This window comes from Panthera tigris, chromosome A2 (genome assembly GCF_018350195.1).
Source record: "Panthera tigris isolate Pti1 chromosome A2, P.tigris_Pti1_mat1.1, whole genome shotgun sequence".
Lineage (NCBI taxonomy): Eukaryota > Metazoa > Chordata > Mammalia > Carnivora > Felidae > Panthera > Panthera tigris.
This window is the reverse complement of record NC_056661.1, coordinates 118,366,749-118,381,505: the sequence shown is the minus strand read 5'-3', so window position 1 is coordinate 118,381,505 and position 14,757 is coordinate 118,366,749. Positions and strand designations below refer to the sequence as shown.

Sequence of the window (14,757 nt, the reverse complement as noted above, 5' to 3'; positions counted from 1 at the left end):
GAAATGAAGGTGGCTTGTCCAATCTGACTCTGAGGTTTAAGCAGTTGTACAGTGGTCAACAACCACATATATCCCATTAATAACTGTGCTTATTTATTTTTTTAAAGACAGGCTTTATTATTTTTTTTTAATGTTTACTTATTTTTGAGAGAGAGAGAGAGAGAGACAGAGAGAGAGAGAGAACGAGCAGGAGAGTGGAAGAGAGAGAAAGGGGGAAATACAGAATCGGAAGCAGGATCCAGGCTCTGAGCTGTCAGCACAGAGCCTGACGCAGGGCTCAAACCCACAAACCGTGAGATCATGACCTGAGCCGAAGTCGGTCTCTCAACCAACCGCACCACCCAGGTGCCCCTAACTGTGCTTATTTAAAAGTGAAATAAAAATATGCATTTTTCGGGGAGACTGGGTGGTTCAGTCAGTTAAGCATCTGACTCCTGATTTTACTTCAGGTCATGATCTCACACTTGTGAGACAGAGCCCTGCATCAGGCTCCATGCTCATAGAAGGATTCTCTCTCTCCCCCACCCTCTCAAAAGAAATAAATAAGCTTAAAAAATATATATGAGTTTTTCTTTCAATTCAGAATACGTTATTTTTTTCAAATAGTTACTACATTCATTAGGAAATTGTTCAGTATTTCTTTTCGCCTATATGGTGTCATGCCATGAACCTCTGGTTTAGTCTATTTGATAGGTGATTAGGACCACAGCTCTTATAGCCAAACTGATGAGGTTCAAATCCTCATCTGACTGTACCCTTAACCAGCTGTGTGATGAAGCAAGCCTGTTATTCTTTCGGTTTCCTCCATTATAAAAGAAAAGATCATAATAGTTCCTACCTCACAGGACTGCTATGAAGAATAAATGAGTTGATATATTTAAACAGCCAAGCACCATTATAATTATGATGCTATAGTTATTGCTACTACAATTATTAGGGAAAAGGGAGTCACAAAAGGCTTTTGATCTTATAGCTGACCAGTTTCTGGTACAGAAGGGAGGAGGAGATATGGCAAGTTTATGACTGAGGTAGGCTGGAGAACAAGCAAACTCAACCCTGACTCCAGGGTCCTGTGGTTGTTAATTACTCCCCGGGCAGGGAACCACAGAAAAGGAATAGGTCAACTCAAATCTGCTTTCTATATTCTAAAAATTATTCATTAAAATACTTTACTTGCAAGTGATTGTTGTAATGACAAGATTTTCTGAAAAGTCTAAATGTACATAAAAATTAGTTTCTGTCTAAAGTGAAAAATCTTCTGATTGCAAAATACAATTACCCAAGGTGTTGCCTATTAAGAGTCCTTCCATCTCATTACCAAATCTAAGCATGTCAGCAAATGAGCACAAGACTCTAACACTGCTTCTCATGGGTTTGCAGGAGGGCAAAGCACACAGATCAGAAAGAACATTCTCCTAATTAAACTGAAGCAGATGACTATGGAAGAGAAGGGCTTGTCACATGTAACATCTGTGCCAAGAATGATCAGATTAAATATGCAAAATGTGAAGTAAAGGTGTGAAAAAGCAGTAAGATAATACTCTAGACCTTAAATAGGCTACAAAAGTTCTGACAGTTTTCCTAATTATTCCCAGTAATGGACATAGAAGGCCAAAAGGCAGGCGGGAGAAATACATTTTTCTCCATTATGGGTGTTGAGCACTAAGGCTAAAATCATGCCTGTCTGAACACTGATCAGTTTCTGCAAAGGTTAATAGCAATTAAATGCAGCAAACTAGATTAAATGAGAAACAGGTCATGATACTGCTGTACTTGCAAAGAGCACAATAAAGCATTTCTTTTAAATTCATCTTAATGCACAGGAAATCCAAAAAGAGCTGCTATGAGGAAAAGAATTTATTATTAAATAGTGAAGAAATCTCTTCAATGAAGTAAAAGTAAAAATGACATGCTACACAAACTAATTCAATAATCAGTATTGGGTTGCTAAAAAATTAAATACTGATGATGTCTAAAAGAATTATTTCTCAGAAGGAGAAAATTGTGATATAATTATATATATATACACACACACACACACACACACACATATTTTAAATGTATACTTAAAATATTTTAAATATTTTAATATATATAAAATACTTTAAATATTTTATATATATAAAGATTGCTCTTTTTCTAGCTATATATAGTCCATCTTAAAATTTAAAATGGGGCATAAATGTTAAAATTAAAGGACACATACTGAAGCATAATATTGTCATTAACACTGCTTCTTCCAACCTAGTACATCTACATTCAAAAGAATAAATTACTTAGTAAGTGATAGTTAAGATTAACCTATCTGTGATTATAGCTAATAATAATGTATCATACATCTGAAAGCCGCCAAGAGCACATCTTAAAGGTTTTCATCACAAAAGGGAAAACAATTTGTAACTATGTGTGATAATGAAAGTTAACTAGACTTGTTGTAGTGATCATTTAGCAATATATATAAATATGGAATCATGTTGTATACTTGAACTAATATTATATGTTAATTATATCTCAAAAACATTTTTTAAAGATTAAACTGATAGCTATGATATTCTGAGGCCATTCTCTGAACTTAATCTTTTACTTTAGTATCAATCCTAAAGTGTAAGTCTGACGCATATTGATGGTTGATTTTTCAAATTTAAATAAAAGCAGATTTTTCCAAAAATTAAGTAAGCAATCACATGTATACACAAGCACACACACTCCCTTCTTCCACAAACCTCTCTACAGGAAACAAAAAATAAAAGGGACAGGCTCAGAAAATGGAAATTCAATTTACTTTACTATCCTCAGGGTCTTCTAAACCATCCGGCCGACTAAGGTTTCGAGCAGGCTGGCTGCAGACAACATTATCTTCCACTCCCCAAGAAGGTACTCTTACAGGTGGCCTCTGGATTTCATCGGGGTAAAAAGCACCATCTGCTCCATCTGAAATAAAATTTTGGAAGAGTAGAATGAAACTTGGTACTAAAATGAGAATCTTTGTGTATAGCTATGATGAACAGGATATAAGAACCATTTTAGGGCATCACAAAAATGATGTCTTTTAACCCAAGTGATTTTTTAAAATAAGAACTACATGTAATAAGCAAAAAGACTACTCATTCACGCTGCAGCACTCCTAGATGAACCCTAGTTAAACATTAAAACTACTGGTTATAAGATAATGTTTTTGGGGCGCCTGGGTGGCTCAGATCATGATCTTGCGGTTCCTGAGTTCGAGCCCCACGTTGGACTCTGTGCTGACAGCTCAGAGCCTAGAGCCTGCTTCATACTCTGTGTCTCCTTCTCTGTCCCTCCCCTGCTGGTGCTCTGTCTCAAAAATAAATAAACTTTAAAAGAATCTCGGTCTAGAGATAGCTTTAAAATGAATAAACAGATAAATAAATAAATAAGATTTCTATTACAGCTAACTGTACTAATAGTTCTCTAATCTCAGGAAGATACAAACCAAAAAACTTCATATTCAGTTAACCCAAAGCCAAAAATATTTCAATAACCTCTGGTTTCCTGTGTTGCATAAGGATTACCATATTGCAGAACTGGCTGTACATTTGGCACTGCAGCAACATGACCATTTTGCTCTGAGCATGTACTGAGACGCTGTGAGATCTTCCGAGGACTCTGAGAATTCGGACCTTCTGTTTTCCTTTCTGCTTGATTTTCTAGACTCATTTTAAGTTCCTAAAATTAACAAAACCAAAGGTGAATAAGCAATGAAATATTTTAGGGGCAGCATTAAACATTTGGTCAAAATAAAATAAAATTATTTCCCCATCATGTTCAAAGAATACAGGTGGCTCTCAACTACGCATAATTGTCCCTTCCAACATCAGAAGGCAGAATAAAAAAGCCGAATGCATTTTCAAATTTGTGCCACGATGATACTCTTTTTATTGAGCTAAGAGGAAACTGGGCAGCTCTTACAAGTTAGCTGTCAATAAAAGTCAGAAAACAAAAAACAAACCAGGCTGCTTCTCTAGTAAACTCTATCAAACATTTAAGAAACTTATTTTTAAAAAATACCAAACCCATATAAATTCTTTCAAAAAACACTTCTGAACTTACTTTATAAGGCCAGCACTATTCTAATACCAAAGCCAAACAATGACATTAAGGAAAACTGCAGACCCCATCCCTCATAAATACTGATGCAAAAATCTTCATTAAAATATCAAACATGGGGTGCCTGGGTGGCTCAGTTGATTAAACATCTGACTCTTGATTTCAGCTTAGGTCATTATCTCATAGTCATGAGATCGAGCCCCACGTCAGGCTCGAGATTAAGATTCTCTTTCTCTCCCCCTCTGTCCCTCCCCTGCTCATGTGCGTGCACAACTTTCTCAAAAAAAAAAAAAAAAAAAAATCAAATATGGTATTTAAAAAAAACATGACCAAGTGGGTTTTATCACAAGAAAACAAAGTTCGCTTAACATCCAAAAATCAATGTAAATCACTATGTTCACAGACTAATGGAAAAAAAAAAAAACCCGTATGATCATTTCAATAGATGTAAAAAAAACATTTTACAAAACTCAACAGTCTCACATATATATATTTTAAATCTCAGCAAACCAGAAATAAAGAGGAACTTCCTTAATATGAAAAAAGACATTTCAAATAGCCAGACTGAACAACAAAGTGCCTACAGTGAACCTTAATGGTGAAAAACTAAATAATTCCACCTGCTCTTACCACTTCTACTCCACATCATACTAGAGATACTAAACAGTGGATTCAGGCAAGATTAAGATTAAAGCAGACTGGAATGGAAGAAGTAAAATCATCTTTATTCATAGGAGATATGATTACATATGTAGAAAATCCTAAGGAATCTACTAAAACTAGGAGAATGAGTGGATTTAGCAAGATTGCAGTATACAAGGTCAATACATAAAATCAACTGTACTTCTATATATAAGCAACACACAGTTGAAAAATGAAGTTTTTAAAGATACCATTTATAGTAGCATCAATAGATAATATTAACATATTCCGATATAAATTAATAAAAAAATGTGCAAGGCCTATACACTAAAAACCACAAACTTACTGAGAGATACTAAAGAAAGCCTCAACAGAAAGAAATATACCACATTCATGGACTGGAAAACAGCATTTTTATGCTATTAACTCCTCCCAAATTGATCTATATACATTCAATACAATCCCAACAAAATCCCAGCAGGCTTTTGTATAAATTGACAAGCTGATTCGAAAATAAAGACTGAAATACAAAGGTGCTAAAATAGCCCATTTAAAAAAAAAAAACAACACAAAGACTTGTGCCTGATTTCAAGATTTATGATATAAGAAGCTATAAAATCAGGAGACTACAATGTTGGCATATGACTAAACATACAGATTAGGGGCTGGCAAATTTTTCCCATAAAGGGCCTGATAGACATTTTCAGCTTTGTAAGAAACAGTCTGTCACAACTACTCAAATATGCCTTTACCGTTGCAGCTAGAGGTAATACCTAAGTGAATGGGCATGGCCATATGCTAATAAAACTTTATTTATAAAATAGGCCATGGGCCATATTTGGCTTGTTAGTTTGCTGACCCCTGATATAAATCAATAAAGGACAGAGCCCCCCAAATACCCATATTCATAGTCCGTTCAATTTCAACAAAGATGCAGAAGTAATTCAATGAAGGACAGGGATGGGCTTTTTTAAGCATAAGCTTAAAAGAACTGGAATGGACAAATTCTGATTATATACCATACCATACAAAACAATTAACTTTAAATAGATCATAAATCTAAACATAAGAGCTAATGCTATAAATCTAGTAGAAGAAAATAAAAGAAAATTCTTTGTAACCTTGAATGAGGCAAAAATGTGTTAGGACACAAATAGCATGAACCATTAAGAAAAATACTGCTAAATTAAACTATTTTCAAAATTAGAAGATTTAGCTCTTCAAAGATATATATTTTTCTTAAATGCTTAGTTGGGGGGGGGTAGGGAGGGGCAGATGGGGGCAGGGCAAGGTACCCAAGATCTGAAGTGGGCTCTGCTAACAGCAGAGATCCTGATGCAAGGCTCCAACTCACAGACCATGAGATCATGACTTGAGCCAAAGTCTGACACCTAACTGACTGAGCCACTGAGAAGCCCCTCAAGGATAGTATTTTTAAAAGTGAAAAAGAAAGCTACATATTGGGAGAAAATATTTCCAAAATATAGGACAAAGGAATTGTATGTACAATACATAAAGAACTCTTAAAACTAAATACAACCAATAAAGATAACTCAATAGAAAAAATAGATAAAAGATATGAACACTTTACAAAAGAATCAAGAGACGCCTGGGTGACTCAGTTGGTTAAGCGTCTGGCTCTGGCCCAGGCCATGATCTCATGGTTTGAGAGTTCAAGTCCTGCATTGGGCTCTTTGCTATCAGCACAGAGCCCACGTTGATCCTCTGTCCCCCACCCCCACCCCTCTTCTCTCTGCCCCTTCCCTGCTCATGCTCTTGCTCAAAAAAAAAAAAAAAAAAAAGTATGTATGAATAGCCTATAAGCACATGAAAAGATACCCATCACCACTAATCATCAGGGAAATTAAAACTTAAACCATAATGAGTTAATACTACATACCCACCAGAAAAGACTACAATTAAAATCTGATAATACCAAGTACTAAGAGCCTACAGAGCAACTGAAATGCTCACACACTGCCAGTGGGAATGCAAAATGGTACAGCCACTCTGAAAAACAATTTGGCTGTTTCTTAAAAAAAAAATTTTTAATGTTTGTTTATTTTGGGGAGACAGGGAGACAGACAGAGGGCAAGAGGGGAGGGACAGAGGGCAAGAGGGGAGGGGTGGAGAGAGAGGGAGACACAGAATCCGAAGCAGGCTCCAGGCTCAGAGCTATCAGCACAGAGCCTGACACGGGCCTGAGCTCATGAAGCACAGGATCATGACTTGGGCCGAAGTCAGACATTCAACTGACTGAGCCACTCAGGCGCCCCACAGTTTGGCTGTTTCTTAAAAACAAATCCATCATACGAGAGAGCAATTCATTTGTAGGCATCTACCCAAGAAAAATGAAAACACATGCCCACAGAGAGATGAGAATGTTCACAGCACCATTATTCACAGCAAAACATTAGAAATAATCCATATGTCCATCAGCTGGTAAAAGGATTAATGTCTAACTAGTGAATGGATAAATTCTGCATGATTGCATTTACATGAAATGCTAGAAAAGGTAAAACTATACAGTAGCAGAAGACAGATCAGTGACAGTCTGGGACTGGGGATAACTGAAGGAGCTGACTAAAAATGAGCATGAAGGAAGTCTGTACAATGGAAACATTCTATAGTTTGAATACAGTGGTAATTACAAGACTATATATATTTACCAAAATTCATCAAGTTACACTTAAAATAGGTGGGTTTCATTAAACTGTACATCAATAGAGTCATTTAAAAAATCAACCAGAAATTTTAACATAGAATATAAGAGTGGAAAAGTTTATCTGTAAAGCAAAACTCAGCTGGTTTTGCTAAATGTCACCTATGAGAAAACAGATAAGACTCTTAAAGTAAGTCACTATCATAGAAAGAAAAACTGGTAAACATGAAAAATTCAAGTCAATTTAGGAGATACAGCAGAGAAGAGATGAGAAGAGATACAGCAATTACAAGTTCTCCTAAGCCTGTGAAAAGAGCATAGGGGTGCCTAGGTGGCTCAGTCGACTGAGCATCCGACTTCGGCTCAGGTCATGATCTCGCAGTTCATGAGTTCGAGCCCCGTGTCAGGCTCGGTGCTGATAGCTCAGAGCCTGCAGCCTGCTTTGGATTCTGTGTCTACTCCTCTCTGCTCTTCCCATGCTCAGCTCATGCTCTGTCTCTCAATAATAAATAAATGTTAAAAACAAATTTTTTTTAAAGTATAGAAGATACATGAAATAATAAGCATATTGCAGGATTGGTTAAGTGAACGATGTGGCTAGAGCACAGGTTGCATGTTAAGAGCAAGAAATATGTAGCTAAAAAGTCAAGTGAAGGCCAGATGTGCCAAATCTTTGTCATACAGTTTATTACAATGGGTCTAACTGTTCTTGAACAGTAATAACATGGTAAAATGGTCCTTACTAAGGTTATTCTAGCAAAGCTATTCTAGGCATACTTGAAATTAGAAATAAATAAGCAGAAATTAGAAACAAATAATATGGCAGACTGGAGTCAGACTTCTCCAGCACTAATAACCCTGAAGAATCTATCTTTTCCAGCCCTAGGAGGACTACTGAGAAATGAGTAGTGTTTAGAACACAGCAGGACCTCAACAGAGGTTCCCTCATCTCCTGCCATGAATCAAAAAAACCCCAGACGCGCTGCCACCGTAATTCAGTATTGTGAAAGTGCAACGTGAGTAGAGAAAAAGTGAGAGTAAATTAAAAAAAAATTTTTTTTTTAAATTTTTTGAGAGCGAGAACGCACCTATGCGTGCGTGTGAAGGCGAGCACACCAAGCTGTGAAGAGCAGAGAGCTGGGGTGGGGGGAGAGGGAGAGAGGGGGGTGGAGGGGGGAGACGTGGGGGAGAAGGAGGGAGGGATTGAGATTCAAGGCTCTGAGCTGTCAGTGCAGAACCTGACGCGGGGCTCTAACTCACAAACAATGAAAGCACAACCATGGCCGAAATAAAGAGTCAGATGCTTAACCGACTGAGCCGCCCAGGCACCCCCAAAAAATATTTCCAAAAAGATTCAAGAAATGAGGAAAAGGACAGGAAAGAGTAAAAGGTTTAGACAGGGTCAACTGCTACAAAAGTTTAAGCAAATTATATGGAGTCAAGGGTTTCAACAAGAGATTTATGCATTCATTGGTATAGTCAAGCAACTTCAGAGATTCCAACACAATAAAGAGTTCACTCTTAAGTTAACCCCTCTCCTCTACCATCAGAGATGCAATAAATCCCCTGCAAATAGGATGCAGGGTAAGAAAAGGTCCAGTAACAAGCAGCTTTGATTCCTCATGAGGGAAACTGGAGGTGGGGTGAAGAGAACACAGGGACATGAACAAGACAGTTATAGGTAGGCTGTTTGGTAAATTGGAAGACTGAACTCTTGACTTAGAGAAGATTCTTAAATTTGCATTTACAACACCCCCCAAAGGGTCCACGTTTAGAATTCAGGAGATAAATCAATTTAGATGGGGAAAATAAATGTGTTATCTTTTCACTAACTTCTAACTGAAATTTAGCATTTTCTTCGATTATGAAGGCCAAAAAACCACAGTAGCGAACGGTTCCAATACCTTTGTCACCTACAGAATCAAAGATATATTCACTTCATATTACAGTCACTGCAGCCATCTCAAAACAGCCTTTATATTTCACTACTTTGAAATTAGTAATTACTAGACATGCTAAATCTTAACATTTTGAAATAAGCACATATACTACCTGTCACATAGATCATAAACTGAAAATTTTGATAACTTTCTTAGAATTTGATTCCTTTGTGATTCTGTATATTTTGCTTTAATCACTTAAAACTATTTCTGAAAACAGACTTCACCAGACTATATCAAAAGGCCCTTAGAACAAAAATGGTCAAGGGGCACCTGGGTGGCTCAGTTGGTTAAGTGTCTTTCGGTTTCAGCTCAGGTCACGCTGTCACGGTTCGGGAGTTTGAGACCCATGTCGGGCTCTGTGTTGACAGTGCAGAGCCCGTTTGGAATTCTCTCTCTCTCTCCCTCTCCCTCAAAAATAAAGAAGTACAAAAAAAAAAAAAAAAGAAAAATGGCCAAAAACTCAGAACTCCTCCAAGACCTCCTCTACCTTCAAAGACATGCATGACAGGATACAGCTATGTCACCTGGGCAAAACTGTTAATGACTGACTTAGAATCCCCCTAAAATAAAAGCCTCCACAATGTAACAAATAGATTTTGTTAGGAATCCTCTTTTATAGTTCTAAGGCACAAAAGTGTGGTTAGCTGGTTTGCCTCTGCTAGAATGCCTACATCTTTTTTTCTTCTTCAAGGCCCCAAAATGGCTCACAGTAGCCTTGGTTTTACAAATTACCCAACGAATTAAGGAGGTCTCTGGTACTCCCAACTGTTAAACAGGAGAAGTAATATATTTCCCTTATATGCCACATGTTGACCCAATCAAAGAGGAGGAAAGACATTAAATGTTCGGAATTACAACTCTGAACAAGCTGTTCAAGGTATTATATAATTCTCATAACCTCCTTTTATCACTCCTAGATAGCCGCTAAGTTTTAGCTAAAAAGGGAAACATGGTAGTCTACGACTTTTCTAGGACCAGTTGTGTGGGGTCATGATTATTTAATCATGCTATTATTATAACATTTCATTACAGCTATCTCCTGTTAATTTTAAGTATATATGCTACTCTTCCACTGTCAGGTAGGAAGCAAACCGTCTGGAAACACAAAATGATTCAGAAAAAATAAATAGTCAGGTATCTGATGTTAACAACTATTCTGAAATGGTTTTTAATTTAAAAAATTTTTATTTGTATTTCCCACAATCTTTCTTTTAAATCATTATTTGCCATTTTGCTTTTGCTTATTATTTTCTTTACTCTCCCCCTTTATGTTTCTACTAAGGCATTTATGCAGAATATTTGAAATAGTATGAAAATATGAAAATGATAATTCTATTAAATAGTTTTTGAATGACATGAAAATAAGATTTTAAGCTATTAAGTTCCTAAATGAAGTTAAACTGGTAGGGATTTATTTATTTATGTGTTTATTTATTTATAGTAGACTCCACACCCAATGTGGGGCTTGAACTCACGACCCTGAGATCAAGAGTCACATGCTCTAGCGATTGAGCCAGTCAGGCATCCCTAAATTGGTAGGGTTTTTAATCTTAAGAGAGCTATTACTTCATACTGTTAGTTCTTTTATTCACACACATGTTCAATAAATATTTAGGGAGTATTATGTGGTAGGCACTAGGGATTCTGGAATAACCAAAACAGACAAAAATTCCCGCTCATATGCAGTTTATACTCTAGGGCAAAGAAGAACTACAATACACAAAATATGTAAAATAAATAGTTAGATGGTGGTAAGTACTTTTCATTTATCCACTCAACAATCACTTGGTTCATTCTAGTGGATCTAGGTTTTAGTGATACACAAAAGGGACTTAGTCCTAACCTTGTACCCTACTAGGGTAGGGGTTCTGATGGTTCTGAGATAACACTGGGGAGATAAACATTAAATAAGCTGTTAAAATAGGAAACAGAAATTCTTATAAATACAGACTTTTTAAGTAACATAAAACTACAGTGTCACCAGCAAGAAAATCAGGAGTAACTCAGGGAGACCAGAAGCAGAAAACAAACTGTCCTTTTTTTTTTTTTTTTTTAACGTTTTTATTTATTTTTGAGACAGGGAGAGACAGAGCATGAACAGGGAAGGGTCAGAGGGAGGGAGACACAGAATCTGAAACCGGCTCCAGGCTCTGAGCTGTCAGCACAGAGCCCGACGCGGGGCTCGAACTCACGGACCGCGAGATCATGACCTGAGCCGAAGCCAGCCACTTAACCGACTGAGCCACCCAGGCGCCCCCAAACTGTCCTACTTCTATTGCACCCTGACAGGGCAGGGTACTTACTGACAATAAAATTGCTGATTCCAGTACATTTCTTTCACCAAATGTTTTTATAAGCAAAAGCTATAAATTATGTTTGCCCCATTAATTTATTAATTCAACTAATACTTAACTTCAAGTATCAGGCACTGTACTAGGAGCTACAAATGGTGAATAAAATGGACATTTCCTATCTTCATGTATCTTACAATTAAGCAGAGGCAGAAATAAACATTAATTACAAATTATGTTAAATGCTACGAAATAAAAGTAACAGGTCCCAGGTGTGAATTCAATAAAGGTATGTACTTCAGAGTGGGAGGTCAAAGAAGGCCTCACTGAGGACGAGTCAGTTAATCTGGGACTTGAAGGATGAATCAAGAAAAGAATATTTAAATATTTAGAGGGAAGTAATATGAATTCTGGAATATAGTTGAAAAAAAATCACTGGGGAAGAAGGAAGGTAATTATGGTTGCATAGATAAGACAGCCATAAAATAACAATTACTGATGTTGGGTGAGGAGTACAACAGTTCATTCTATTATTCTCTCTATTCTCATGTATTTAAACTTTTTTTTTTGTATTTATTTTTGAGAGAGTGAGAAAGTGCAAGTGGGGGAGGGAGGGAGAGAGAATGAATGAGAATCCCAAGCAGGCTCCATACTGTCAGTGTGGAGCTCAATGCAGGGCTCGAACCCAGGAACCATGAGATCATGACCTGAGCCGAAACTGGATGCTTAATCGACTGAGCCACCCAGGCACCCCTAAACTCTTTTTTAAAAAGTTTACCTATTTATCCTGAGAGAGAAAGTGTGAGTGGGGGAGGAACAGAGAGAGAGAGGAAAGAGCCAGGACGCCAAGCAGGCTCCACACTCTCAGCACGAAGCCCAATGCAGGGCTTGAACTCGCAAACCAAACCATGAGACCATGACCGGAGCTGAAGCTGGATGCTTAACTGACTGAGCCACCCAAGGGCCCCTCTTAGGTTTAAACTTAAAAAAAAAAAAAAAAGTCTAACAAAATAATAAGGAATTGTAGGCAAGAATATTCCTGACAAAGGACATGAATGCGGGCCCTGAGAAAACAAGGCAATTGGTGAATTGTACAGACTGAGTGACTAGAACAGTTCTCAAAGTGTGGTGCCCAGAGCAGCAGCACCAGGAACTTAGAAACACAAATCTCAAGCCCCACTACAAACCTACTGAATTAGAAACTTTGGGAATGGAACCCAGGAATCTAGGGTTTGACAGGCACTACGGGGGATTCTGACACAAGCTCAAGTTTGAGAACTACTGAGAGAGACTCTGCAATGGAGGATAGTGAAACAGGACACTGTGGCTTAAGATGGGAACAGAGAGAGAGAAATGGAGGCCAGTCATACAAAATATCACATGTGAAGGTTTAATCTTAAGTGCACAACAGGCCCATTAAGGAGCTTTAAGCAAGGAAGTGATCAGCTTTACATTTTTAAAGGTTACCCTGTGTTTTGAGTAACCTTTCACCTGAGTCAAGAGTACAGGAGAGGAGTGACCGCATGGAAGATGGCAGCAGAGGAAGTGTGTCTGCCCTTGGACTAATAACCACCAAGGAACTGAATCCTGACATCACCTGAGTGGGCTTGGAAACAAATCTACGTCCATGAGATGACTGAGCCCTCTGACAACCTAACTGCAGGCTTGTGAGAGGTCTAAAGCCAGAAGACGCAGTTAAGTCACACCCGAACTCCTCACTCACAGAAGCTGTGAAATAACAAATGCTTTGAGCCATTAAGTTTGGGGAAAATTTGTTAGCATTGTAACTGTAATATACCGCACTATTTTATATGATTTCAGCCATTTATATCATAATAAAACATACAAGCAGTTATAATCATTCAGGACTATATCCTATATAAAACTTCAAACACATTTTATTTATTTATTTATTTTAAATTTTTTTTAACGTTTATTCATTTTTGAGAGACAGAGAGAGACGGCATGAGCGGGGAAGGGGCAGAGAGAGGGAGATACAGAATCTGAAACAGGCTCCAGGCTCTGAGCTCTCAGCACAGAGCCCGATGCGGGGTTCGAACTTACGGACCGTTGAGATCATGACCTGAGCTGAAGTCAGATGCTTAACCGACTGAGCCACCCAGGTGCCCCTCAAACACATTTTAATGTAGAAATATTAATTGTCAGGTAGGTAATATAACCATTTTATAAATTCTAAACAATTTTTGTATGTATCATATATAAATATTTCATATAAAAATGTCTTTTTATAGTTGTAAAATATATAAAGTATCTTGACTGCTTCTCTCTAGCATTAGCAAATATCTCTAAGCACAATACACACTTAGAGCTGGGTTTCTTATTCACAATACTGAAAGTAAATCCGTATCTCAAAGTTGTCTGAAGCATTTGTAATATATATACATCTCTTCCCAACTTCTTGTCAGCTCTGATTACAGCATCACTGATTTTTTATCTTACAGAAAGAGAGTGAGCAGGGGGAGGAGTAGAGGGAGAGGTGGGGGAGGGAGAGAGAAGGAGGGAGAGGGGAAGAGAGGGAGGGAGAGGGGGAGAGAGGGAGGGAGAGGGGGAGAGAGGGAGGGAGAGGGGGAGAGAGGGAGGGAGAGGGGGAGAGGGAGGGAGAGGGGGAGAGAGGGAGAGACGGAGGGAGGGGGGAGGGGGAGGAGAGGGGGGAGAGAGGGAGGGGGAGGGGGGAGGGGGAGGAGGGGGGGAGGGGGAGGAGAGAGGGAGGGGGAGGGGGGAGAGAAGGGGGAGAGAGAGGGGAGAGAAGGGGGAGAGAGAGAGGGGAGAGAAGGGGGAGAGAGAGGGGAGAGAAGGGGGAGAGAGAGGGGAGAGAGAGGGGAGAGAGAGGGGAGAGAGAGGGGAGAGAGAGGGGAGAGAGAGGGGAGGGAGAGGGGAGGGAGAGGGGAGGGAGAGGGGGGAGAGAGGGAAGAAGAGAGAGAGAGAGACGGAGACAGAGAGAGACAGAGAGGGAGAGAGAGAGGAAGGGAGGGAGGGGGGAGAAGGGAGGGAGAGGGGAGGGAGGAGGGAGAGGGGAGGGAGGAGGGAGAGGGGAGGGAGGAGGGAGAGGGAAGAAGGGAGGGAGGGGGGAGAAAGGGGAAGGGAGAAAGGGAGAGGGGGGTGGAGGGAGAGGGGAGAGAGAACAAACCCC

At 38.8% G+C, this 14,757-nt stretch overlaps 1 protein-coding gene across 1 annotated transcript in view; it reads right to left on the bottom strand.

The window, feature by feature from the left end:
- Positions 1-14,757, bottom strand: part of TAX1BP1 (Tax1 binding protein 1) — an 89,342-nt gene that overhangs the window by 8,967 nt on the left and 65,618 nt on the right. The window contains exons 15-16 of the mRNA XM_042968844.1: positions 3,504-3,687; positions 2,783-2,931 (exon numbers count right to left, since the gene is read on the bottom strand). Of these exons, the coding sequence (XP_042824778.1) occupies positions 2,783-2,931; positions 3,504-3,687 (333 nt within the window). The remainder of the gene's footprint in view (positions 1-2,782; positions 2,932-3,503; positions 3,688-14,757) is intronic.